The sequence below is a fragment of the Lepidochelys kempii genome, chromosome 20 (assembly GCF_965140265.1).
Source record: "Lepidochelys kempii isolate rLepKem1 chromosome 20, rLepKem1.hap2, whole genome shotgun sequence".
NCBI classification, from domain to species: domain Eukaryota; kingdom Metazoa; phylum Chordata; order Testudines; family Cheloniidae; genus Lepidochelys; species Lepidochelys kempii.
In genome coordinates, this window is record NC_133275.1 from 19973357 (window position 1) to 19999678 (window position 26322).

General features: G+C 61.2%; 1 protein-coding gene across 4 annotated transcripts in view; it reads right to left on the bottom strand.

The window, feature by feature from the left end:
* Positions 1 to 26322, bottom strand: part of ZNF385A (zinc finger protein 385A) — a 72803-nt gene that overhangs the window by 17907 nt on the left and 28574 nt on the right. Inside the window, exons 2-3 of one of the 4 annotated variants that reach the window (XM_073318602.1) lie at positions 21756 to 21940; positions 660 to 770 (exon numbers count right to left, since the gene is read on the bottom strand). In XM_073318602.1, coding sequence (XP_073174703.1) covers positions 660 to 770; positions 21756 to 21940 — 296 coding nt within the window. Of the gene's footprint in view, positions 1 to 659; positions 771 to 7838; positions 8026 to 11413; positions 11508 to 12449; positions 12624 to 21755; positions 21941 to 26322 lie in introns of those variants that run through there. The other 3 variants (XM_073318603.1, XM_073318604.1, XM_073318605.1) reach the window with 3 other exon arrangements.

Genomic DNA, 26322 nt, shown 5'->3' on the forward strand with positions numbered 1-26322 from the left:
TGGGTAATATTTTTAAGAAGCTGAGCTGTGCCTCAGTTTCCCCTATGTGCAACACTGCTCCCTAGTGATGGGGGGAGGCCTGTGTGCTCTCAGGGCAGGCTAAGATGCAGGTGGGTATCACCGAGCTGTCTGGGCCTTGATCTCCACCTCAGGGCAAACCCAATTGCCGTGACATGGCCACCTAGCAACCAAGGCCCCAGAGAGAGACGGACTCCCGCCTCTGCAGAGGGGGCTGAGCCCCTCCCGCTCGGGAGCCCAGGCTGGGGCTAAGTGCTGGCTGCTGCAGGAGTGGGGGGGTTCAGGGGGTTCTGAGGGGCTTGGGCTGCCCACGATGGACTCTGCTAGCCAAGGACCCCGGTCCAAGTGAGCCAAGAACCCTGCCTGTGTGGCTGCGCCGGCCGGGCATCCCTGTGGTGCTGGCCCACAGGGTGAAGGCCCTGAGGTCCGCAGTGAAGCCGTGTGGCTTGCCCTGGGGGAAGAGTGACACCCTAGGGGTCTGGGTCACTGAAGGGGGCCTCCCGGAGACTGGTCCAAAGCTGGGGCCACAGCACCCAGCTGTGGATCTGCGATAGGTTCTGGGTCCAGCTGCCTTGGGGCTGGCGATCCCGGCTCATGGGGCAGGGGGCCTTTGCCAGGAGCTGATGGAGCAGGGGACTCACCTCTGAGTTGAAGCGGATCTGGCAGACGTTGCAGGAGATGACGGGGCGCCGGGCCTTGCTGAGGGGTGCACCGAAGGTGTGGTTAATCACCGCCTTCTGCACTGGATCCATCTGTGGGGAGAGTGATGCTGTGAGGAGCCACGGGAGCCATGGGGAGCTGGGCACCCACAGAGCCCTGGGCACAACTTTGGGGGCTCTGCCTGCCCCACCCTGGGGGGTCTCCTCCTGCAGCAACTGGGGGAACTGCTCCCAGGGAAGCTGGACTAAACTCCCATGGGTGGGTCTCTCTCTCCAACAAGAAATATCACCAACTGGGGCCCTGCTGACCATTCATAGAGGGAGCTCAGTGACCCACCCCAGCTACCCCTGGCCCCACCTCCCAGCTCTGCCAGTGTCCATGGGGCAGGGTGGTAGTGGAGCAGGGGATGCAGCCAGCAGGCCAATGCATGGAGGGAATGGACCCCCGGCCCCTCCCACCACATGAGCTCCAGGGGTCGCCCCATTAGCTGGCAGAAGCAGTAGGCTGTTACCTGCCTAAACATTAGAAGACATTCAGCCAGCCGGTCCATTCATCATCTGCAGACAGACTGCTCCCTCCCCTGCCCATGTTGGGCTCCCCTGCCCCCTGAGCAGCGTACAGCCCAGCGCTCCCCCGACAGGGATGCACGGAGTCTCTGTAATGGGCCAGCCCAGCCCCTAGATCCAAACAGCTCCCCCGCGACCCAGCTCCACCTTGGGCCCCTCCCTCGCTCCTGGGGGAGCTGGCAGTTCACCCTCCCTCCAACCACAGCCCCCGCTGGCTGCTCCCCTGGTACACATGCTGGCTCGCTCGCAGCTTCCCCTTCCCCAGCCACTGCCCCCTTGCCCCAATACACATTGGCAGCTGCCCCTCCCCCCCAGCCACAGTCCCCCTGCCCTCCCCCAATACACACGCTGGTAGCTCCCCCTCCCCACAACCATGGCTCTCCTGCCTCCGATACACAGTCTGGGGGCTCCTCCTTCCCACCCAGATACACACCCTAGCACCCTGCCCTCCCCAAAGCCTCCAACCTAGCACCTTGCCCGCCTCAGCACCCCCAAGGGCCCAGCTCTGCCCCTGCTGATCCCCAGTGCCACCAGCCCTGCCACCTGCGCTTCCCCAGCCCCACCACTTTCCATTTGCTGCAGTAACTGGCGCATATTAAAATTCCAGCTGCAAACACATCCTATGATTGCAGGGAGCGGGGGCGGGCGCCAGTTGTGGGTGCCGGGAATGGGGATGTGCCAGAACCGGGGGGCTGGCTGCCGAGATATAGGCCCCTGCAGGGACCCCGCTATCTCACCCCCACCCCAGGGCAGCCTGCAGCTCCTGATGCTGAAGTCCGGGATGGGAGCTCAGGAGAAGGCCTCGGTTGGCTCAGTCCCCTCTGGGAAGCAGGGTCGCCGGGCAGGGAATGGGCAGGGAACATGCAGCCGCCCCAGCCCTGGAGGAGCTGGTAGGGGCTGGATCCAGCTCCAGGCTGTGTCTGATGGGAGGCCGGACTTGCAGGGTGTCCCCACAGATCCTGCGGGCCACTTCCCTCGCTCCAGCATCCCAGGCAGGCTCACCTGCCCCAGGGCCCATCACCTGCCCTAATCCCCCATCACCCGCCCTGAGGCCCCTCACCGCTCCAGGGCCCATCACCATCCCTAGTCCCCCATCACCCGCCATGGGGCTCCTCACCTGCCCTCGTCCCCCATCACCCACCCCACGGCCCATCACCTGCCCTCGTCCCCCACCACCTGCCCCTGGGCCCCTCACCCCCCAAGTCTCCCATCACCCACCCTGAGGCCCCTCACCCACCCTAGTCCCCCATCACTTGCCCCTGGGCCCCTCACCTGCCCTAGTCCCCCATCACCTGCCCCGGGGCCCATCACTGCCCTAGTCCCCCACTGCCACCCCAGGATGTGCTGACACCCAGGGGTCTGGGCCCTGCTTGCAGGTCAGACTCCTCCCAACACACTCTGTTGGGTGCCACGATACCGGCTGCCCCAGAGGGAGGACGGGTCGCACAGTCGGTCAGGGGTACAACTAGGAATAGAACCCAGGCATCCTGCCCCCAGCCCATCCTCTGCTCTGACCATTAAACCCCACTCCCCTCCCAGAGCTGGGATAGATCCCAGCAATCCTGACTCCCAGCCCTCTGCTCTGTCCACTAGGCCTCACTCCCTCCTAGGGCAATGCCTCAGTCCTGGGAGCACCCCGAGACCCATTGCTTCAGCCCCACACATCACCGTGCACTGAACGCGCCACTTTCCCATTGGCCGTATTTTGTTTATTCCAGCTTTTACCCCGAATGATTAGCGAATGCAGCGCTCTGGGTGGTGACAAAGCCGTGCGACGCTGACTGGCTGGCCAAGCGCCCCCCACCCCTGAGCCCAGCGCTACCACCCCTACAGAGCCTGGTCCTACCACCCCCCACGCCAGAGCCCGGTGCTACCATCCCACCCCCCAGAGCTCGGCCCTACCACCCCCCCCCCCCGAGCCCAGCGCTATTACCCCTACAGAGCCTGGTCCTACCACCCCCCCATCCCAGAGCCCGGTGCTACTATCCCACCCCCCCAGAGCTCGGCCCTACCACCCCATCCCCCCCAGAGCCCAGCACTACCATCCCCCACCCCAGAGCCTGGCGCTACCATCCCCCCACTCCTCCCTGAGCCCAGCGGTACCATCCCCCCCACCCCGAGCCTGGCACTACCACCCCCACAGAGTCGGGGGTGGGGGGCACCTTGTGCTACAGGTAGATATTCTGGAGGGCAGGGATAGGATACAGAGGGACCTAGACAAATTGGAGGATTGGGCCAAAAGAAATCTGATGAGGTTCAATAAGGATAAGTGCAGGGTCCTGCACTTAGGACGGAAGAACCCAATGCACCGCTACAGACTAGGGACTGAATGGCTAGGCAGCAGTTCTGCGGAAAAGGACCTAGGGGTGACAGTGGACGAGAAGCTGGATATGAGTCAGCAGTGTGCCCTTGTTGCCAAGAAGGCCAATGGCATTTTGGGCTGTCTAAGTAGGGGCAATGCCAGCAGATCGAGGGACGTGATCGTTCCCCTCTATTCGACATTGGTGAGGCCTCATCTGGAGTACTGTGTCCAGTTTTGGGCCCCACATTACAAGAAGGATGTGGAAAGACTGGAAAGAGTCCAGCAAAGGGCAACAAAAATGATTCGGGGACTGGAACACATGACTTATGAGAAGAGGCTGAGGGAACTGGGATATTTAGTCTGAGGAAGAGAAGAATGAGGGGGGATTTGATAGCTGCTTTCAACTACCTGAGAGGGGGTTCCAAAGAGGATGGATCTAGACTGTTCTCAGTGGTAGCAGATGACAGAACGAGGAGTGATGGTCTCAAGTTGCAGTGGGGGAGGTTTAGATTGGATATTAGGAAAAACTTTTTCACTAGGAGGGTGGTGAAACACTGGAATGCGTTACCTAGGGAGGTGGTAGAATCTCCTTCCTTAGAAGTTTTTAAGGTCAGGCTTGACAAAGCCCTGGCTGGGATGATTTAACTGGGGATGGGTCCTGCTTTTGAGCAGGGGGTGGGACTAGATGACCTCCTGGGGTCCCTTCCAACCCTGATATTCTATGATTCTACACCTCCAGCCGTCTCCAGCACTACCATCCAGCGTTCTGTGCCAGGGACCCCCAACCCCCTGGGGGCCAGAGGTTACATCCCCTCCCAGCATGACTAGGCCAGCCCCCCAACCCTCCTTCCTGCACACATAGCCCTGTCCCTCCCACTTCTGAGCACACACAGGCCTATCTTCCCCCACCCCCCTGCAGGCATGGACCTGTCCTGCCCACATAAACCTCCTCTGTCCAGCACACCCCAGCCTGCCTCTCCCCCAGCCTACACCACAGCTTTCGCCCCACGGCTCTCACCCAGCACTTCTGACCCACCCCAGCCTGTTCCTTGCTCCCCCTCTGCTCCTCACCTTCTCAACTGCCTGCTTACCCCCCTCCTCTGCCTGACTCTCCCTGATCCACTCCCTGGGGAAGGAGGGGTCCCGCTACATACACCCCCCGAATTGATTTTAATGGACTTCCACAGTACTAGCTACCTCAACCCCCCCTTAACCCCATGCTGAAATGCATCTGTTTCAGGGGTGGGGCACAGCCAGCGTGAACCGCACACAGCATCGCTGCACAACAGACTAGGGCAGGACATGAAGGATAGTGACGTACCTAACTGAAAACACAGGGGGAGATGGGATGTACCCACCCAGCTTGTTCGGGAACACACAGGGGATCTGCAATGGTCAGAGGTGACTGGTGCCCCGCTTTGACAACTCATTTGACAACTAGCAGCCCTGAGCCCCATACTGGGACACTGGGTTCAGCCCCGACTGTGAGGGCACAGCGCCCCCTGCTGAGCCCCTGCCCTGCTGCCTGCAGCCCAGCGCCCCCTGCTGAGCCCCCTACGCATTGCCTGCAGCACAGCGGCCATAGAGCTGTGCAAGGTTCAGAACTGACTACAATGGGAGAGCGCCCCCCTGCTGAGCCCCCACCACACTCCATGCAGCACAGCGCCCCCCAAGACTATACTGGGTTCAGCCTTGATTGGGAGGTGAGAGCGCCCCCTGCTGAGCCCCTGTCCGGACCTCTTCAGCACAGCGCCCCCTGCTGAGCCCCCATCCAGCCCCCTGCAGCACAGCGCCCCCTAGCACCTCACCATGTTCAGCTCTGAGTGAGGGGAGAGCGCCCCCTGCTGAGCCCCCAGCAGATGGGTTTTCCTAGCTCTCCCATGCAGGCAGGGATGCCAGGTGCCCTGCTTAGCTCATGAGCTGCCCGTGGAGGCTGAGTGGCCCCAGGAGCTGGAGGGGCTGGGGCAGGCGATGCACTCGGCTCCCTGCAGTCGCAATCTCCCCCATGCTGAGCGCTGGAAGGTCACCAGGGCAGCTGAGCCATCGCGCTCCCAGCCAAGCCGGGCAGCTGTTCCAGCATTCGCTAGCGCGAGAGGAATTTCCCTCCTTGGCCCTGTCCTGCCCTTCCCAGCAGCCCGGGAGGAGAGGGGCTGCTCTGCTGCTCACGTGTGGCGAGGGCTGGAACTCAGGGCCAGCCCCGGCTTTCGGGACAGAGCCGCGGCCGGCCTGGCTCCTCTCCTCCCCAGCCCCTGGGAGCTCGACTCGCTTCACAGGGCAGCTGTTCAAACAGCTCCCAACAGCACCCCCACCCACTTTAGGACAGGAAGTGAAGAAGTTCCGGAGCCAGCCGGGAGGATGGGGGTGGAGTGCTGCTCTCAGAGCTGGAGTCCAGCCTCTCCCCAGGGTTCACACCCCAGCGCTGGGGAGGGGGAGCAGCAGCATCCGTGTCTGCACAACCAGAGCTGGGGATTTAAGCCTCAGCTGCAGCCCCAAGTGGTGGGCTGGGGTTGGCCTGGCTGGGTCACCAGCACCCCTCTGAGCTCCCGCTCAGCCCCCAGATCTGGCCATGAACCCGGGGATCCAGCCTCAGGAAAAGGTGCAGACAAAGGGGAATGGGGGAAGGCTGGCCCAGTGGTTAGAGGGCTTGCCTGGGCTGTGGGACAACGGGTTCAACTTCCTGATCTGCCACAGACTGCCCTGGTGGCCCTGGAGACTCAGGCAGCCCCTCTGGGCCCCAGCTCCCCTCTGGGACATGGGGATGACAGCCCTGGCCAGCGTAGCCCAGTCCTATCCTGCCCTGCCCAGCTCAGGTCCTGCCCAGCCCAACCTCACAGGAGAGTTTGGGGATAAAGCCTGTGATGCATCCAGATGCCACAGTGACAGGGGCCATAAGACAGAACTGAACAAAGCACAATTCTGTACTGTATGGAGGACAATGCCCCCGGCCCCAACCCAGGCTGGGCACACCCTCATGCTCACACCCCACCCCACGCTGGGACCCTCACAGCCCAGATCCTCCCCGACACATCCCACCAGCCCCACCCATGTTCCTTGTAACCAGATAAGCAGCTGCGACCCAGAGACCTATTAACTAGGGCAGGGAGGCGGGCAAGGAGCCAGGACCCTGGGTTCTATTCCATGCCCAGCAGGGGAGGGAGCGCAGCTTTGTTGTTAGAGCAGGGATGAGTCAGGACTCCTGGGTTCCCTTCTTGCCACTGCCCTGTTGTGTGACCCGGGGTGCTGGCTGCAGGGCCCCATGGGGCGGCTGACTCTGGAAAGGAGCAACGGGTCGGATTTGGCCAAACTCAAAGAGAACGTCTGTGGCAAACCCAGGTCTCCTAAACAGACAGAGGAGCGCGCTAGACACAAGGCCACCCTTCCTCTCCGAGGGGAGCACAAGGGGAGCTGCAGGGCAGCCTCCACAAGCCCCCACAACAAAGCCTGGGTATGGGCCTAGCACTCTCTGCGCCAGGACCCAGAGGCCGTCTCGCTGCAGGCTCCTGCAGTCCTGAGCCGAGGGCGCTGCCTACGGGCACGTTTCCCTCCCAGCTCCATGCAGCCCTGGGCGGTAATTTGCACATGCCCCCTTGGCTCCCTGGCCACCTGTCTCCTAGTATTTAATTCCCCCCACCCCTCCTCAGGTCCTGCTGATGGGCAGAGCCAGGAGCACTGAGGGTTAACCACGGCAGGCAGATTTCCACTCAGCTAATCCGGCACGGGGCTCCCACAGCAGACTAGGGGGCGCTGAGCCATGGGGCACAGGGCCAGAGCGAACATCTGCACGCTCCCTCCCAGGGGATTAGGGGGTTTATCTGGTCAGAGGCCACACCCAGCCCACCCTCCCCGACACAGCCAGCTCCCCATGGATCGCCCCTCCCAGCACCCCCACTACAGGGTGCTAGTTGGGGTGGGGGGCAGAGACCAGAGATTTCTGCCTCCACCTCATCTAGCCTTGAGTTGAGGCAACCAAGCACCCCCTGTGCCCCCACCCACCAAACTGGCCCCCGTCCCCCCCCAGCCAGCCACAGCCCAGGCTAAAACAGAGAGAGCTGGGGGGGGGGGAGGGCAGCAGCCACAGTAATGAGCCTTGTATGTTCCCTGCAATGGATCTTTGGCTCCGCTCCGCTGCACCCCACAGAGCCCCAGCTCCACTCCCCCTGCCCCACGGAACCCAGACCTGCTCCCCCCCACCCCGCCGAGCCCTGGATCTGTTCCCCCCACCTACCCTGCCTTGTGGAGCCCCAGCTTTGTTCCCCCCACCCCAGGAGCACTAAGGCCTCTGCCAGAGTCACCTGCACTGGAGGAGGGAGGTGCACTGTCAGTCCGGTGCAGCCTGGAAAGGTGACTTTGGGAGCCTGCAGATCCAGCCCATGCAGTGGGGCCGCTCGGGGGTGAAAGGATCTGGCCCTGGGGGAGGGATGCCCGCTGGCTGCTGAGGGAGAAGGATGCATGTGTGGCAGCAAAGCCTGGAGGCCCCAGACCTGCAATGCAGGGAAGGGAGCAAGCTCTGGGGCTGCCAGGGCCCTTTCACACCGACTGCAGCCTCTGGGTGGGGATCCCTGCTAGCCCACACCCCCAGGGCCGAGCTCCCCACACAGCTTTTGGCCCCTCGGCTGCACCAAGCCCAGCACCAGCTCCCTCCACTGGGGGCCCTGGCCCTGCTGCTCCCAGACCAACATCCCCTTCGGCCAGGGTGAGGGAACCCTGGTAAGAGGGGACCATGCCCATGTCCTCCACGTTCCAGTCCAAGGTCACACAAAGCCAGTGGCAGAGACAGGAAAGAGTCCTGACATGGCCCCTGTCCTCACCACCAGCCCAAACTGGAACAGAACTGGGTCCAGGAGCCTTGGCACCTCGCCAGCCTGGCCAGCAGCGCGGGGACACGCTGTTCCCGCTGTGCCCCTTCCCAGGGCCGAGGCCAGCCAAGGGGTGCCGAGCTCCCATCCACCCTGGGAAGGCTCAGCCGCTCTTCCTGGTCCGTCCCGCAGCATGGAACTAATCCCCGCCCCGTTGTCAGTTCTGCCCTAAGCCACTGGGTCACAGCCTCCTCCCCTGGGCAGACGAGGGGCTTACCGAGAGTCTCAGCCCCCCTTGATCTATAACTGTCCTGCATGCTCCAGGCCCCACCCAGGCATTACCAGCCCCAAGCTGGGACTAGAACCCAAGCCCTCCAGCTCCACAACACAGCAGCAGTAGCAGGCCCAGCCTCTAGAGGGCAGCACATCTCCTACATACACAAGCTGGGATATCACAGGGACCCTACCACTGGGTCCTGCACAGACCCACCAGGGCTGGGCTGCTCCCATCATTGGCAGGATGTGTCAATGGCCCAGCCGGGGGCAGTCCCCTGGATGCTAGTATCACAGGGGCAGCCAGCTCCCACAGCCCTGCCCGTCTTTCCACCCACCCTTAGGAAAGGAGCCATGTCCTTCCGTGACAGTGAAATCCAGCCTAGGGCTCAGAGGGTCCTTCCTCTCTCTAGCCACGACGGCCCAGTCCTGGACTCGCTCCCATGGGAAAGCCTCCTGCCACGTCTCGATTAGCAGCCAAACACTTTCAAACCTCACTGGATGGGCATAAGAGCTGGTGCCCGTGCCATCATGCCGGCCTTGCTGTCCCCCCATCTCCCCGCCTAGCCTAGCAGCATGGCCCAAGTCCCGCACACAGCCCTAGGGCTGGGCTCAAACCCCCTCCCCGCCTGGCCCAGAGCGCCAAGGGGGAATTTTCAATAATGTTTTTAGGAAGCCCCTGTGTGCCTCAGTTTCCCCTGTATTTCACATGGCTACTGAGTGGGGGAAGGGACTGTTTGCTCTCAGGGCAGGCAGGGAGACCAATGTCACTGGCGGCCTGAGTTGGGATGGGTCATTAAAAAGGACTGGCCAAGGCGACCCCTCATCAATGATGAATCTGTGAAGACAATGGCAAAGCCAAACACCAGGACGCTGACTCCCAGCACCCCAGGGAAATGGATTCCCCGCCTCACCCCAGGGAAGCTGGGCACAGACCCAGCAGAGAACAAAGGACAGCGAAGGTGTGTGGATAAGAGTTGGCTGCTGGAAGGAGTTGAGGCTCTCACCAAGGAGGGCAGACTGACAGACAGAGCCTGACCTACAGCTTGGCGGGACCCCTGGCTGAGGACTACAGGGGGTCCTACTGTAGGGGACACAGCTGGGCTGGGGGAGGTGATGGAGGGGCGTCCAGCCCTGAGGTGGGGACCCTGCTGCACCAGGAGCTTGGCTCAGGTGGAGTCTCTGAGCAGAGCTCAGAGGGCAGGAGGGCTAGAGCCCTGACAATCCGTCTCAGGAGGCTGGAAGGCCCTATGGCTGCCCTGGAGGAAGTGAGATGTCCAGCACATCAAAGGGGTCCCTCCAAAGGCCTATCCCAAAGCTGGGGTGTAGCACTGATCCTGGGATCCGGGACAGGCCCTCACAGCACTTTGCAAATGGGGAAGCAAAGCCCTGTACTCTGACGCCAGGAGGCTCCATTACCCTCTTGGGACAGATGAGGAAACTGAGGCACATGAAGGGATGAGCGCATGGTCACAGCATGAGCCAGGAACAGGCCCCAGGAATCCTGACTCCCAGCCCCTGCTCTAACCACTAGACCCCACCCTCCTCCCAGAGCTGGCAATAGAACCCAGGAGTCCTGACTCCCAGTCCTGTGCTCTAGCCATCTAGCCACTTCCTGGGCAGTGGGAAGAGACAGGCTGGCATGGGAGGGAGAGCTGGGTTCACTTGCTTTAAAGGAGCGAGGCTGAGCTAAGAGCTCCCCAGGGGTAATATTTGAATGCGCTATCATTGGCTGGTTTCTCCCACATGGCCAGGCCTGTCTTTCTTGGTCAGTGCCTGGTGTGGGCACCCCGAGTGGATTAGCAAAACACAATTCCACACGGTGGCACAGGCTGGTAGAATCATGGCATGCCTGGGAGGCCCCCTTTGAATCCTGCCCCTGCCTGCTCTCCCAGAGGCTCCCCCTCTCCTCGCTGCTGCCTGCAGAGCTCCACCCCAGAGGTGGCTGCATTTCACTGGGGCGCAAAGAGCCACGAGACCCTTGGGCTCTGGCGAGATTTCACAGGCACATTAAACCAGCCCATCTCATTATTGGCAGCCCTTGGGCTTCCACAGCTCGGCAAGATCCACAGGGTCCTGGAAGCGTGTGACAATTCCCCTCCTCCCACACTCCCACCCAGCAGAAAGCCAGCCCTGGGAATGGGGGCAGCAGAATGGAGGCCAGTGGCATCCGCAGGCATCACACAGCCTATAAAGCATGGTGCTGGCCCAGTCAGGAAGGGGATGTAGCTACATCTTGTCACCGACAGCCAGCAAGCAACTCCCCAGGGCTAGTACATAATGGCTTGGAATAAACCCAGAGTCAGGAATAGCTCCCCTGGCGCTGACCCGTCTCCCAGACTGGAACGGGGCAGCTCCTTTCATGTTCCTGGCCACGATTAGATGTGCTAATGGCTCTGCCCGAGTCATCCCCTGCCCCTGTTCCAAAGAAACCAGCCCAAGGACTTGGCACTGCTGCACTCTGCATTCTCTGTCTGCTTCTGTCCCCAGCCCCTCTCGGCGCAAGAGCATCCTCCACTGCAGCTCTGGAGCTGCGGCTCTGCATCGCTCTGCCTCCTCACCTCTTCCCCTGGCTGTCTGTCCAGGCATATCCTAACAGCGCTGCCTGGACAGGAGCCTGGGTAACAGGCAGCGTGAAACCACAGTGCGGGAGCAGCAAGAGGCGGAGCTGGGAGCCCGGACTCCTGGGTTCTTTTCCTGGCCAGTCCCTTCCCCTCTCTCTGCTTCAGTTCACCCCACCTCTAAAAGCAGGCGCAGCAATGAGGAGCCAGCAGGCTGAAGCATTGGAGCTCAATTACCAGTCATGCAGCGTTCCGGTTCTCAGGAGCCAGAGTCGGGGGAATTGCTGCCAGCAAGCAGGGACTAGGCCCTAGCTGGACGGGGCAAAAGAGAAAGGGCTGGTTTATAATGGCTCCTTCAGGGGGTGTGTGGAGCTGGGGGGGTCTGCTGAGTTCCCCACACAGCCCCCGGCTGAGGGGCATGAGCCATCCCCTCTGGGGGTGGGGAGGGGAATTACCTCCAGAGCTGCCAACTCTCAAGAGCTTTAGCAGAGACACCCGGCTAGCAGAGGGCTCTTCGCCCAGATAGGCTCGCACGGCTGCCTGAGAAAGGCCCCTCTTGGCAAGTGCTCCCCACAAGACCCCTGCGGTTCCGCTTTCACACACAGTCCCCCCACCCCCAGCACGTTCCTCACGCACTCGCCTCTGAGAGCTTCTGTCACTGTACGGAGCAGGAGGCTGGGAGCCAGGATGCCTGGGTTCTAGTTTCACATATGGGAAGGGGAGTGGGGTCTAGTGGTTGGGGAAGGAACTGGGAGTCAAGACTCCTGGGTTCTGTTCCCAGCTCTGAGAGAGGAGTGGGGTTCAGTAGCTAGGACAGGGGATCACTATGCTCAGGGGGTCCCAGGGATGGATTTCCAGAGAGGTTGAGCCCCCTTGTAGCTGGGATCTTGTGGGCTCAGCATCCCTGACAAGCCAGTATCAGCTGAGTGATCTCGGGTGAGTCCATCTCTGTGCCTCAGTTTCCCTAGCTGTAAAACAGGGGCAATTCTCCATCTGCCTGGGGGCTGCAAAGCAAAGCCAGTCACCACATGTTTCCAAATCTCCCACAGCCCCTGGTAGGCAGTGAAAACCCACAGAGGGCACTGCAAAGGAAGTGGAACAGGAGAGCACCCCCTGGGGCTTCCTGGGAGTCAAAGGTACCTCCCACCACCCAGCCACCCGCCTTTGGCTGAGCAGACACCAAACCGCTGGGCTGGTCCCAGATACAGCTAGGGACCAGCTGCTGGATGCTGTGATGGGAGCTGGGGTGGCTCAGCCACGGGGGGATCCCTACCTCTCTGTGGGAGTGGGGCGCTCCGCTCAGGGTAGTCTGCAGCGCTGGTGCAGGAGGGCCTGCCTGGCGCTTGGAGGTCCCCATGGAGGGAGCCCGAGCAGGGTGTGGGGCGGTGACACCCCCCGGGGACCCAAGCACAGAGGAGACGGGAAACACGTTCTGCGTCTCAAAAATACATTAGCAAAACCACCATCAGGAAAGGGGGGGGGGCTGCGGGAGCCAGGGAAGGGGGTGCAGGGGGGCTGCGGGGAGCCAGGGGGCGCTGCAGCGAGGCAGGCGGAGTGCAGTGTGCTGCGGGGAGGGGGACGGGGGGGCTGCGGGACGCGGAAAGGACTGCAGGTGGATGCGGGGAGCCGAGGAGGACGGAGCGGGGGCCGGAGAAGGGCGCGGGGGTCCGACCGTCCGGCCTTGCGGGGCTGGGCAGGGACCCTGGGGGATGAACGCACAGTGGGGGGGGGATCGGGAGCCGGACGGCCCGCACCCCCCGTCCGAGACACCTGCCGCCCCCCGGGGCAGCCTCCGGCGAGGCGGTCCCGCAACGCGTCGCGCCCCCTTACCCCGCCCCGGCGGGGGCGACGCCACGCTCCCCCAGCCCCGGCGCTGATCCCGGCCGAGTCCCCGGCGCAGCCCGGCAGCGGGCGGAGCCGCCGGCCCGGGGCGGAGCGAGCAAGAGGCGCCCACCCCGGCGCGCCGCCAAGCTCCGCTCCGCCCGTGGAGCCGGCCCGGGCCGTGCGCTCCGCCCGGGGGGCACCTGGGGGCAGGGCGGCGAGCGCTCAGCCCGGTACAGCCCCAGGGGCACAATCCGGCGGGGCCGGGCGCTTCCATCCGCCCCCCGGAGCTGCGCTGGCTGGGGAGGCAAATGACCCAGCTGCCCCGGCCGCATTTGAACCGGCCCCTGGTCTCTCTGCACCGCTGGGGGCCTGAGAGCCGCAACGCCCCTGGCCCTGGCCCTGGCCCTGCCCCAGCCCCAGATGGCGGCTGGGTCCTACCTGCCAGGCGGGACTTGGGTTAACTGTGGGGACGGGGGTCGGGACTGGTGCCCATGGCAGCAGGGTCCTAGATGGCTCAACCCATTTCCCTGAACACTTTGCCTCTGGCCTTCGCCCAGCCTGGGCAGCGCCAGCCCCCAAGGGCCTCCTTCCTTCAGGCTGGAAGAGCCAAAGTTCCTGTTCCCTACACTCTCCCCTCCACCGCTGACCCACACGGGCCCCCCCTGCCATGCAGCAGCCAGAGACAGCAGGGGACCCGGCGCTCCCCCCAACGCGCTGGAACAGGACGGGCCTGAGGCTCTCTGTGGCCCCTCTGCGGCGTGGTGCAGGCCACTCCTGCTGGGGTGCATGGAGCGGGGGAGCCCAGGTGTAGCTAGCGCAGCTGGGCAGGGAGCCGGCTGGGTGCCAGCATGATCTAAGCAGGCCCTTGTGGAAGCCAGGCGTCTGCTCCTCCAACCGTTCATATATTATTGTAATCTATACATAACCGCTAATGTGATGGGCCTCTGATCTACAGCAACAGCAGTCCCTCCTGTGGGCTGAGGCCTGATGAACACATGCTTCTCCCAGCCCTCCCTGTGAAGGGCTGGCTGGTTCCCCACACCGAGCCAGGGGCTCCCAGGCCCCAGCGCAAGTGAGAGAGACAGGAAGGGTCCTGGCTGCCTAAAGCTGCCGAGCTGAGCTGCCCCATCCCCAGCTGAGTCAGGAACTCGGCAGCACCCTGCTACCTGGCAGACCACTGATGCTGTGGGGATAGGGGAGTTAGCAACAGGCAGGTCCTGCTCTCAGATGGCTGAGCCATCCCCAGGGCCATCTAACGGGCACCAAGGTCCCCCCTCTCCCCCCACACATACATGCTGACTGACCAGCAGGGAATCCAGTTTTCCATGATAAAAAAACCCCAAAATTCTCCCATTAAAAAACCTCATAAAAATCTGTGTTTTTCTGCAATTAAAATGAAACACGGAACTTTGCTTTCCCTACCACAATATGGGGAGGGACCAGTGGAACCCCATGAACCACATTTGTCTGATCTAAGGGGACAGGGTCCAGATCGGATAATCAAAAATTTGGATGATCCGGAGAACTTCAGCCCTGGGCCACGGGGCTCCTGCTGTCAGCCTTGCGTGGCAGGGCTCGGGCTTCACCTGACAGCCACAGCGCAAACCGAGCTGCCCATGGCCCAAACCCTGCCACCCAGGGCTGTCAGCCCAAGTCTTGTTGCCCAGAGTCGGGCTGTGAGCCCCAGTTCAGTGAATACAGGGAGCCAGCTGATGGAGACTCGTTAAACAGCGTTCAGAGGTTTCTCTTTTTTCACAAACTGTAAAAAGCCTAATTCAGCATTTTCCCATGGCACTCAGCTGTCGAGGCTCCCTGCTGGTCAGCCACAGCCCAGCAGCGCTCATGACACTCGTGCATCAGTGAAGGGCTGTTGTGCAGGCCCAGTGAAGTGCTTATAGATGGAGAGTCCTTCTCTGCACCAGGGCCGTAGCCACGGGTGGGCCTGGGTGGGCCGTGGCCCACTCACTTAGCATCCAGGCCCACCCAAAACAGGACAAAAGCCCCCCCGAATCCACAGACTGTGGGGGAGGGAGTCGTCCCAGGTGGGGGGGTGCCTCGTCAGGGTGGGTCTGGGCAGGGCTAGTGCTGGGGCCGTAGACCAGAGCAGCAGCGCACGGTGCTGGCAAGAGAGGGATGCGGCCAGCTGGGCGGACGAACACCGAGCCAGGGTCAGGAGGGGTGGCTGGAGCTCAAACCCCGGTGGGTGCGCCCCGCAGCCTGTGTGCCCGGGGCAGCCTCATCTTCTGGTGCCTGCTAAGTGGTAAGGACCTGCTAGAGGGGGTGTGGGGAGGCAAGCCCCCCATCCCTCCTGCTCCCCTTCATTGCCTACCCACCTGAAAGTCAAGGCCCACCCAGGTTTCCTGTCCTAGCTACACCACTGCTCCGCACAGCCCCTAGCCTGGAGCAGAGCAGCCAACTCCCAGCCCTTCTACAGACTGTGCTCGAGTCTTCTCCACCCTTCACCACCAAGGCCCCAGAGCCCCCCTCTGCGACGGAGGCAGCTTGCTCCCCCAAGACAGCTGAGGGGCTGGACAAGGTAACTTCAGGCAGAGCTGGGAGAGAGCCCAGCACTCTAAAACAGCTGCACCCACTTTGCCACGCTGCCTTTCAGGGACAGCTGCCACATTATGTGCTTGTCTACCCCACGTGACGACAGATGGATTTCCGTCCCTTTCAACTGGCCAGATCGCATGGGGAGGTTTAGGAATCTGCCGCTGGGAGTTGTCCTTTAAGTTGAGTGGCAGTGGCTTGAGCTTTAAGTGCCAGAGAGCCCAGGCTCGTGCCTTGCAGAGGACCCAGTCCCATTGTTACACTCGGCTATGGAGCCTTTAACCAGTAGGCTGCACCCTGCTGCCAAAGCCAGGCAGCCTCGGCCCCAGCCTGGTCACAAATACCTGTGTGCAGCTGGGGTGCTGTGTGGTTTGTCGCCTTTTCTAGGATGATCCTCCTCTCTGATCCCAGCACCCAGCTGTCTGCAGCGATTCTCCTCCAGAAGGTGGCAGCCCACGGGGCTGGGCCAGGGAAGGGTGCCCATTCAGGGGAGACAGATGTAAGAACGGTGCCTGTGCTTTGGGGAGGGTTGTGTTCAGAGGTGAGGTCACTGTTTGTTTTACTGGTGTATTCTGAATGTTTTGGTTAATGGGCGCCAACTCGTTCAGAAGAGGGAGGGGCCCCTCCTGAACTGTTTGCTGGGAGGAGATGGGGATCAGAGAGCCCGGCCTGGGCCAGCTCCCCAGAGAGCAGAACCAGATTTAATAAATGTGTCTTCCCTGAGAGCCAGCTCTGTGCATGGGGGAGGTCAGCACTGTGGGGGACCAGCTGCCTTGGGGCGTTGCTAGTAAGCCACAGAGCCCCAGGCCTGCTGGTCACCGCCTGGATCAGCCCAGCGCAGCAGGGATTATCGAGGGACATTTGGCAGCAAGGTGGGCTTGGGGAGGGTCTCGGCTCCAGCTCCTACATCATAAACGCCCCCCAATGCTTTGAACTAACGGACCAACTCAGCCGGGAGCTGCTGGGGCCATCAGGGAGGCAGAACTGCCCCCGACCTGGTCCCCTGCAGGAGACGTTCCCCATTTATGCCCATATGCAAGTTAGGTGCAAATATACAAACGTTCTTCTTACATAAAATGTTGCCCAGGGAGCTGCCCTAAGCTTGGCAGCCAGGGACAGCAGGACGCTCCTGTCCCCAGCTGCAGGAGTCCCAGTGGCCCCTCCCCGTGCTGCAGTCCTGTGGCAGGGGCTCCTGTGCCTAGTGGAGCAGCAGCTGCTGCATGGTTATGGTGTCAGCAGTGGGCTTGGGTGCGCTCCGCTCTCTGCGCTAACCCTATGGGCAGACGACCAGCAGCCTCCGATCCCTGGGCCTTGGCCACCCGACACAGCCACCTCACATCCCTGCTCTGAAGCTGGGCCATGTCACAGATCCACAGCTCGGTGTTTGCCTGGGGCCCAGGCTCCCTTCTGCCTTCCCACTTACCTGGGGTTCCAAATGGATGCCAGACCCACCATTTGTGTCTGTTGAACATTGCCTGTGCCACACTCACCCCAGAGGTGGCTGCATTTCAGTGGCGGCTGGATGTAAGCTATGGAAAGGCCAGCAGAGTCCAAAGGGAAAGGGACAGACCTGAACTGGTCGCTTTGGGAACTGCCTTTAAAACTTTTAAAACCAAACCCAAATGACCCCAGAACACAGACAAACACTCCAAGACCCACCCCAAGCAGCCCCCCAAAAAGGAGAGACAGACCCAGTAAGCTGCCCCAGCTGCTGCTGATCCGTATGATGTGGAAGAAAGATGCCCAGAGACAAGGGTGATGGGCAACAGCAGGCCCAAGCCCTCAGGCTGAGTAAGTTCTGCAGCCAGTTTGGAGAGCATGGCAGGGCCTTCTGCTTCGTGGGGACCCTAGGAACAGATCCAGCACAATGTCCCCAGCCCTGCCAGTGCCCCTCACTCCTGAACCGCAGCCCCCACCTCAACTATTCCAGTCCTGGCTGGAGCCCTCAAGGGAACTGGGCTTTGTGAAATACTCAGCAGTGGATGTTCTGCCCCAGTGCCAAGCAGGGCTCTGCACACACTGAGCCAGACACTGCCCCAGGTGCACTAAGCTGGGAGCCAGATGGCCTCAGTTCTGGTCTCACCTCTACTGACTCCTAGGGATTCTTCTGCACAGTTCTCAATATTCACCAGCACCTTCTCCCCCAAATATTAGACCCCCATTTTACAGAGATGCTCATAGTGAGGTTACACAAGGTGAATTTAAGCCAACTGGTGACCGAATCTGAGTCTCTTATTACAGCAGACACAAGTCTTATCCACTCAGCCCCATAACCTTTCAGATTAACTGTGCCAAACATGCCTGCTTCAGTTATCCCACCTCTAATCAGTAAAGCACTCTCCTCTTCCAGAGCAAGGGATAGAACCCAGGAGTCCTGGCTCCCAGCCCCCCCTGCTCTAACCTACTAGACTTGACTGCTCTCCCAGAGCCACAGATTGAACCCAGGAGTCCTGGCTCCCAGACACCCCCACCCCGTTTTAACCCACACTCCCTGCCCAGAGCCAGGAAAAGGACCTAGGAGTGCTAATGCCAAGCCCCCTGCTCTAACCCACTAGTCCCCACTCCCTGCCCACAGATAGAACCAAGTTGTCCTACTCTCCAGTGCTCTCCAGCTGTCTAACAAACAGGTGTTGGATATTTTTTGCTCATCTTCAAACAGGGTATTTGAAGGGGAAGCGAGATTGCCAAAATCCCTTCTCCCCGAGTTGCCCATCACCACAGCATCTGGGCCCTCATGTCTCTAAGGAGCTAATTTCCAGATGGCGGGCATGATAGAAAGTGCCAGCGCTCCCCGAAAGGAGAATGCTTGTTTGGGGTCCCATGGCTGACACTGCGCCCTCCTGGGACCACCTTGCCCCACAGACCTGGACCAGGCTGGGGGGCAAGGGCACCCTGGGGCTGGCAGAGAGAGAGCTGTGAGGTCAACCCCAGCCCCAAGCTACTCTAGGACAGAGGGGTGAGGCCAGCCAGGTATGGTGGGCACACAGCCCTAGCCCCGCTGCTCCAAAGGGCACTCATCTCCCCAGCACCGACACAGACAGTTAGACAGACAGACACTGGCTGCCTCCTGTGTCTATAAAATGCCAGGGTGGCTAGTGGGCCCTGGCCATGGCTTCCCAGGCCCTTCAGGGTTCTAGGCCAGCGTTATCCCAGGGAGGGGACCTTTCCCTGCTGTCGGCTGCCCCCTCCCCGTGGGGCGGAGCCTGGGGACAACAGCGCTGTTGGGAGCCTGGCTCCAGTTAATGGGTGTCATGAGCGGAGCGTGACCCAGCGATTTCCCATCAGCCCAGCACTGGGTATGTGCCACTGCAAAGCTCTGGGGGCCTGGGTGAGGGGCCCTACCCCAAGCCCAGCCCAGGGCATGTGGTGCCAGCAGCACCTTCCCCACAGCTGGAGTCTGGGGGCCTGGGTGAGTCTCTGCTAAGGGGGTGCAGCTGGGCCCCCAGCTGAGGCTAGGTCTATGGGCCAAGCCTGGCTGGGCTGTGAGGACAGGGCTCCCCGCAGAGCAGGCCGGTGAGATGAATGCTCATAACCATCCCAGTCATGGGAAAGGCTGAACAAGGGCGACCGCGACGCGGATTGAACTCCAGGGCGTGTGAAGATCCCGCCTGGGACCCGGAGTCGCGTGGCCTGGAAACCAGCCCCGCAGCGCTGGCGTGTCGGAAATTAGGCCTAAGTGGTGGACAAATGAATGGGAGCACCAGTGAGTGCCCCCGCCACTCCCTAGTGTTAGGCTCCTTAAAGGAAGAGTCTTTGGAGGCCAGGGGTGGGGCCAGAGGAGTAGCCGGATGGACGTGACCGCACCAAGAGCTGGCTGAAAGGAGAGGAAGGGGCGAGCAGTGCCATCCTGGCTGCCAAGGGACCCACCAGCACCCTGCCGACCCTGACAGACGCCCCCAGCAGCCCTGCTCTCGTGTGCGCTAAACACAGGCGGGCGGACAGTGGGCGGGCGGCACTTCAGGCTCCTGAGCCCTCCCAGCCAGTGAGTATGAGCTCGGGTGGCTGGCCTGAGTCTCTGTCCACCCTGCTCGTTCACACGCCAGCGCAAGTGGGTCTTCCTGGGCCGGGGGCTCGTGGACACACCCGGAGAGGGACCCACTGCCTGACTGCCCGGGCCAGGGGCTCGTGGACACACCCAGAGAGGGACCCACTGCCTGTCTGCCCGGGCCAGGGGCTCGTGGACACACCCAGAGAGGGACCCCCTGCCTGTCTGCCCGGGCCAGGGGCTCGTGGACACGCCCAGAGAGGGACCCACTGCCTGTCTGCCCGGGCCAGGGGCTCATGGACACACCCAGAGAGGGACCCACTGCCTGTCTGCCCGGGCCAGGGGCTCGTGGACACACCCAGAGAGGGACCCACTGCCTGTCTGCCCGGGCCAGGGGCTCGTGGACACACCCAGAGAGGGACCCACTGCCTGTCTGCCCGGGCCAGGGGCTCGTGGACACACCCAGAGAGGGACCCACTGCCTGACTGCCTGGGCCAGGGGCTCGTGGACACGCCCAGAGAGGGACCCACTGCCTGTCTGCCGGGCCAGGGGCTCGTGGACACGCCCAGAGAGGGACCCACTGCCTGTCTGCCTGGGCCAGGGGCTCATGGACACACCCAGAGAGGGACCCACTGCCTGACTGCCTGGGCCAGGGGCTCGTGGACACGCCCAGAGAGGGACCCCCTGCCTGTCTGCCCGGGCCGGGGGCTCATGGACACGCCCAGAGAGGGATCCACTGCCTGTCTGCCCAGCCAAGGGGCTCATGGACACGCTGAGAAGGGGACCCATTGCCTGTCTGTCGAGGCCGGGGGCTCGTGAACACACCCAGAGGGGGAGCCCCTGCCTGTCTGCTCGGGCCGGGGGCTCGTGGACACGCCCAGAGAGGGACCCCCTGCCTGTCTGCCCGGGGCCGGGGGCTCATGGACACGCCCAGAGGGGACCCCACTGCCTGTCTGCCCGGGCCAGGGCTCATGGACCTGCCCAGAGGGGGGACCCACTGCCATCAACACCTCCAGCTAAATCCCAAACACCACATGGGACATGAGACTTTGTGTCTCCCCCCCCCCACCCCCCGCACACCCCACTGCCATGTGTCTCTTTCCCTTCCCCATTATACTGCTCCTCTTTTCTCACCTCCCTGTTTACTGTCTGGCTCATCAGAGTCTGGCTTTGCTGCCAAGACGCTATATTTTGCAACACGGCTGCAAGCCTGAGCCCAGGGGAAGAGAAGAGCAATGTCCCAAGTTTGACGGGTCTCGGCCTGGCTCATCAGCCCGTGGGCCAGGGCGTAACACTGCAAAGGAGAGAGACGCTGCTGGTCTCCTTCCCCTCTGTGGGCGTTTGTTTTGTTTTGTCTGCAGGGAAACGGGATGGACTTTAACAACAGCATCAGCAGCTCCAGCCCAGCTCAGCCAGCGGCTCCATCCATCCCCCCAGCTTCCCCTCCAAGGCCAGTTACTCCCATGGCTGGTCCATCCAGGAGCCTGCCAGTCAGACATGGGTTTTCTTGTCACCGCCTCGCTGAAGGGCCGGGGCCGGGCATCAAGGGGCACTGGTCTGAGAAAAGCCTTTAATACCTTACAGCTCAAAGGCTTTCACTGGCTTTTCTTCTTCCCCTGGGCTTTCATACAGACTTCCCGGGCTGTTCTGGGGGCGTTTGCCATGGCACTGCCCAGCTGAGAGCTCTGATAACCAAACCGCAAACCGTGTCTGATGTTGGACACAGACTGGGGCATGGTGACCCCTTGCACTCATTGAACCCATATATTCCATTTAAAGTAATACAACAGCACCCCCTGGGGGGCAGGGGATGTCAAGGTATGGGCACCCCGATGCAGGGGATGTATAGGGTATGGCACCCCTGGGGCAGAGGACATGTGGGGCATGAACACTCTGATGGGGGAGGGGTTGTGTGGGGTATGGGCACCACCTGGGGGGGGATGCATGGGGCATGGGCACCTAAAACCCTTGGTAAATCCATCCCTGTCTGTCCGTGAGGCCTGGGCAGGGTTTGGCGGGGATCTATGCTCTAACACTCCCCCCCAGCTGTAACTCTCAGAGCCCCCAGCCCTACCCCGGGTCAGGATCCTTGCAGGGGCACCCTGTCCCTCCCCGCTCCCCCTAGGTGCATCCCCATCTCCCCTGCTGTCAGGGGTTCCCCCAGCCCTTGCCTACCCGGACAGGGGGAGGGGAAAGTGGAGAAGTGAGGCAGAGTCCTACCCGAGCCTGCAGGGCAGGGCATGGTGGCAGCCAGGGCCTTACCGTGCTGAATCCCGGGAACAGGCCCACGGCTGGCTGCGCCTCCATGGGGAAGGGCAAGAAGTGCTTGATGTCCAGTGGTGGCTGGATCATGGCGGGGGGCGCGCGCAGCATGGTGGGGAGCGGGGCTGCCCGGCTCAGGCTCCCTAGACAAGAGACAAGGAGAGAGCGTTAGGAGCAGCATGGGGGGGCCCGGCGGGAGCCACGTCTGCAGTGTTTGTGTGGGGGGGGATTCCCATCATCCGCAGGGATCCAACATTCAGCTCCCAAACCACAGGCCTTTGGAGCAGAGGCTGCAACCTGCAGCTGGACACCAGGGGGTGCCAGGCTCCCACACATGCTAAACAGCCTGGGGCACAAGCTCGCCCTGGGGTGATGGCCTGGCCCATAGGTGCTGGAACTGGGGGGGAGGGGGATGGCCACACACCAGGCTCAAAGTGGTTTCCATCCTAGCCAGGGTTTATGCTTTGGTTCAATGGTTCGCAGCCCCCCTGGCCTGACCCGCTTGTGGAGGGAGCCCCCAGGACGGGGCAAGGGACTCTGGCCTGGTTGACCCAGGCAGGATCCAGGCCTGAGCCCCGCGGGCCAGCCTCCAGCCTCCTGGGCCAGTCTGTGCCAGGCCTGGGAGCGGCTCCCTGATTGCAGCACCCAGGTGCATTGGCCACAGGGCTGGGGCCAGCCCTCTGGGTGCAGACCCGTGCTCCTCACTCCCCCACCAGCGGGCAGAGCCTGGCCCAGCCCTGAAGGGACTCAGAGACCAAGAGGGAGTTAACCCCGAACATGCTGGGCTTTCACAGCAAGCCAAACAGGCTGGGAGTCGGGACTGAGGGGCACCGGCAGAGCTGGGTGTGGGGGACCCCAGGGCTGGGATTACAGGGGACTATGGGAAGGGGCTGAGCAGCACTCGGGGGACAGTGCACACACGTGTGTAAGCGTGCATATTTTTCCACTTGCAGGTGAACATGTGTGGCGGGGGACACGTGCCCATCTGAGTGCAGCACAGTCTGGGAGGGCCAGGGCAAGTGGCACTCGTCGGGGTGTGGCCGGTTGAGAGGCGCCCGTCTGGACAGGGCCGGGTGAGAGGCCTGTCTGGGTCTGTCCAGGTCTCTTCATCTCCAGAAAGACCCCGTGGAGCCGAACTCTTTAATCCCCTCCCCTACTCTACACAGACACCGCAAGGCTCTAGGCTCCCATCCCCACTTCCTGTCTTGGTGGCGTGGTGCCCCCTGGTGGTGGGACAGGGCAGTGCAGCCCTACTCATGCCTGCTGATACGGGCAGGGGCTGCTCTGGCTGAGGCTGTGCTGGGAGTCTGGTAGGGCAGAGAGCGAGGGACCTGCACCTCAGGCCACGGGCCAGTGGAATGATCTCCCAGAATGTACTGCAGCAGGCCAGCCACGCTGTACACATGCTCCCGCATGCATGGCCATGCACCCTGACACACGACGGGCCCGCCTTGCACACGTGACGCTCGATGGCCCCCCCTCACAACTGTGTGCTCTGGCACACACTGTGACGTTGCATTCTATATGATTTTATGAAAGTATGCTGTGAGTGTGAATATGATATACACTGTTCTCAGTGGTAGCTGATAACAGAACAAGGAGTAATGGTCTCAAGTTACAGTGGGGGAGGTTTAGGTTGGATATTAGGAAAAACCTTTTCACTAGGAGGGTGGTGAAACACTGGAATGAGTTACCTAGGGAGGTGGTGGACTCTCCTTCCTTAGATATTTTTAAGGTCAGGCTTGACAAAGCCGTGGCTGGGATGATTTAGTTGGGGATTGGTCCTGCTTTGAGAAGCGGGTTGGACTAGATGAGCTCCTGAGGTCCCTTCCAACCCTGATATTCTATGATTCTATGAAAAAAGAAAAGGAGTACTTGTGGCACCTTAGAGACTAACCAATTTATCTGAGCATAAGCTTTCGTGTCGGATGCATCTGATGAAGTGAGCTGTAGCTCACAAAAGCTTATGCTCAAATAAATTGGTTGGTCTCTAAGGTGCCACAAGTACTCCTTTTCTTTTTGCAAATACAGACTAACAGGGCTGTTACTCTGAAACCTATGATTCTATGATGTAACTAAAATATGCTTCATGCAAAAGGTCTCTTGTAAGGTATCATTACAAAGCTTACAATCCACTGAGTGTGGGCATCCTATTTGTATAAATGTATCACTCTTGTATCTGAAATTAGAAATATGAAATATAACTCTGAGGGCCTATTGTAATTATGCAAAGAGTGAGCCATTAATGGTGGCTTGGAATCTTGATGGCTCCCATCAGCCAGGACAATTGACTGTGGATGCCTCTGTTTGCAGGACGGCCTTCCTGTGAGTCAGGCTGGGAGGAATGATGGCTTGGGATCATGTCACCTGAACTGGAATCCATCTTTAACCTGGTGTTTTTTCATTGAGAAGGAGGGGTGGGAACCCAGAGGGACAAAGGATTCCTGCCTTGTGCCAAAGATGTATAAGGGGGTGGAACAGAACAAAGGGGGCTGCAATCATGAGAAATCCCCTAGCTACCACCTGAGCTGGAACAAGGGCTGTACCAGGGGAAAGAATTGTGCCCAGACTAGGAAGGCGTTCAGTCTGTGAAAGAAACTTATTGGAACATCTCTAATGGTGACGTTTTTATCTGTATTCAGTTTGATTAGACATAGATTTGCGGGTTTTATTTTATTTTGCTTGGTAATTTACTTTGTTCTGTCTGTTACTACTTAGAACCACTTAAATCCTACTTTCTGTATTTAATAAAATGACTTTTTACTTATTAATTAACCCAGGGTGTGTATTAATACTTGGGGGGAAGGGTAAACAGCTGTGCGTATCTCTTGATCAGTCTTATAGAGGGCAAACAATTTCTGAGTTTACCCTGTATAAGCTTTATACAGGGTAAAACGGATTTATTTGGGGTTTGGACCCCACTGGGAGTTGGGCATCTGAGTGTCAAAGACAGGAACGCTTCTGTAAGCTGCTTTCAGTTAAGCCTACAGCTGTTAGGGGACGTGGCTCAGACCTGGGTCTGGGTTTGCAGCAGGCTAGCGGGGCTGGCTCTGACCAGGCAGGGCACTACCAGGGCAGGAAAGCAGGGGCAGAAGTAGTCTTGGTACATCAGTTGGCAACCCCCAGGGTGTTTCTGTGATCCAGCCCGTCACACGCACCACACCCCAGCAGCAGCCCCATGCAGCAGAGGGGCCTGGTGGAGGGGAGGTAGCTGCCCTACAGCTCTGCAGGTGCTCTGCACTTTGGCTCAGTCGCACCTGTGCACCTTGGGAGGGCAGCTGGGCCTGCCCCTGAGCGCAGCCCCAGAGGGTATCTCTGAGCTTGTCTTACCAGTTACCTGGCAGAGAACGGGGGCACCAAGGCAGAGAGGCTGCAGGGCCTCCTGGCATTGCCAACCCCTGTGGGCAGGTCCTGGTGGCAGGCCAAAGGGTCCTGCAGCGATTACTGATGGGAGCCCAGGCCCTGGGGGGCAGAGGAGTGGCTGGCAGTGCCCCTGGCAGCACAGCTAGCTGAATGTGTCTGGGGAGGTGGGATGGGGGTGGGCAGCCCCCTTGGTCCGGGCTGGGTCGAGCGGGCTGTGCTGCTCAGGCAGCCGCTGTGCAGGGGAAATGCCTGCCCCAGTGCAGCGAGATTAGAGCTGCAAAGCCCTTTGCAACTCTACCCCGGCTCCCACCCCGGAGTCCCAGGCTCAGGGTGGTGTCTCTGTCTCGGGGGCATCCCCTCCCCTCCTAGACCCTAGCATCACCAGAGAACCCCCCATCCCCTGGCAAGGCCTGGGATCTGCCAGCAAGAGTCAAACCATCACGGTCAGTTTTGCTTCCCTTCCCTGGACAGTTGCAGCCGGCGCTGGGCTCCCAGCACCATGGGGGGCTCCAGGACCATGTTTCCTCTGATCAGAACCGCCCGGACGAGCAGCGCAGGCGCGGCCCCACCGCAACCCCAAGCGTCACATGGCCCTGAGCAGCACGAGGCTGATCTGAGGGGCAGGGCCAGGCTGCCCTATGACATGGGGCTGGAGGGACAGGTCCCACTGTGCCGGGGGAAGCACCCCCACAGGGCTAGCCCAGCACCCCTAGGGGAGCCCCCAGGAGTCCTGCATGAGGGTCTGCCCACCCTCCCCCCCCGACAGACTCAGGCCAGCTGCTGGGCCCCGCCCCACATCATAGCTCCCATGGCTCCCTACAAGGGGTAGGGGTAAGGAGCATTATTACCCCCATTGTTCTACTGGGACACTCAGGTGGGGGCAGCATCTCACACAGCAGAGAACCCAGGAGTCCTGCCCCCAGCCCGGCACCTTACCCATGTGAGCACCAGCCCCATCAGAGCAGATGGGAAATCCCCTGGCCCACCTGTTGTCAGTAGAGGGCCATGTGGGCACCATGGCCTGGCTAACAGCCCGGGCCAATCCTGAGCAGCAGGGAGGGGTCGGGGACACAAGCGGGGAACCCAGCGCAGCCGAGGAAAAGGGGGCAGAGGATGGGCTGGAGCTGGAGCTCATGGGGTGCAGAGCATGGTGCCTTGAGCC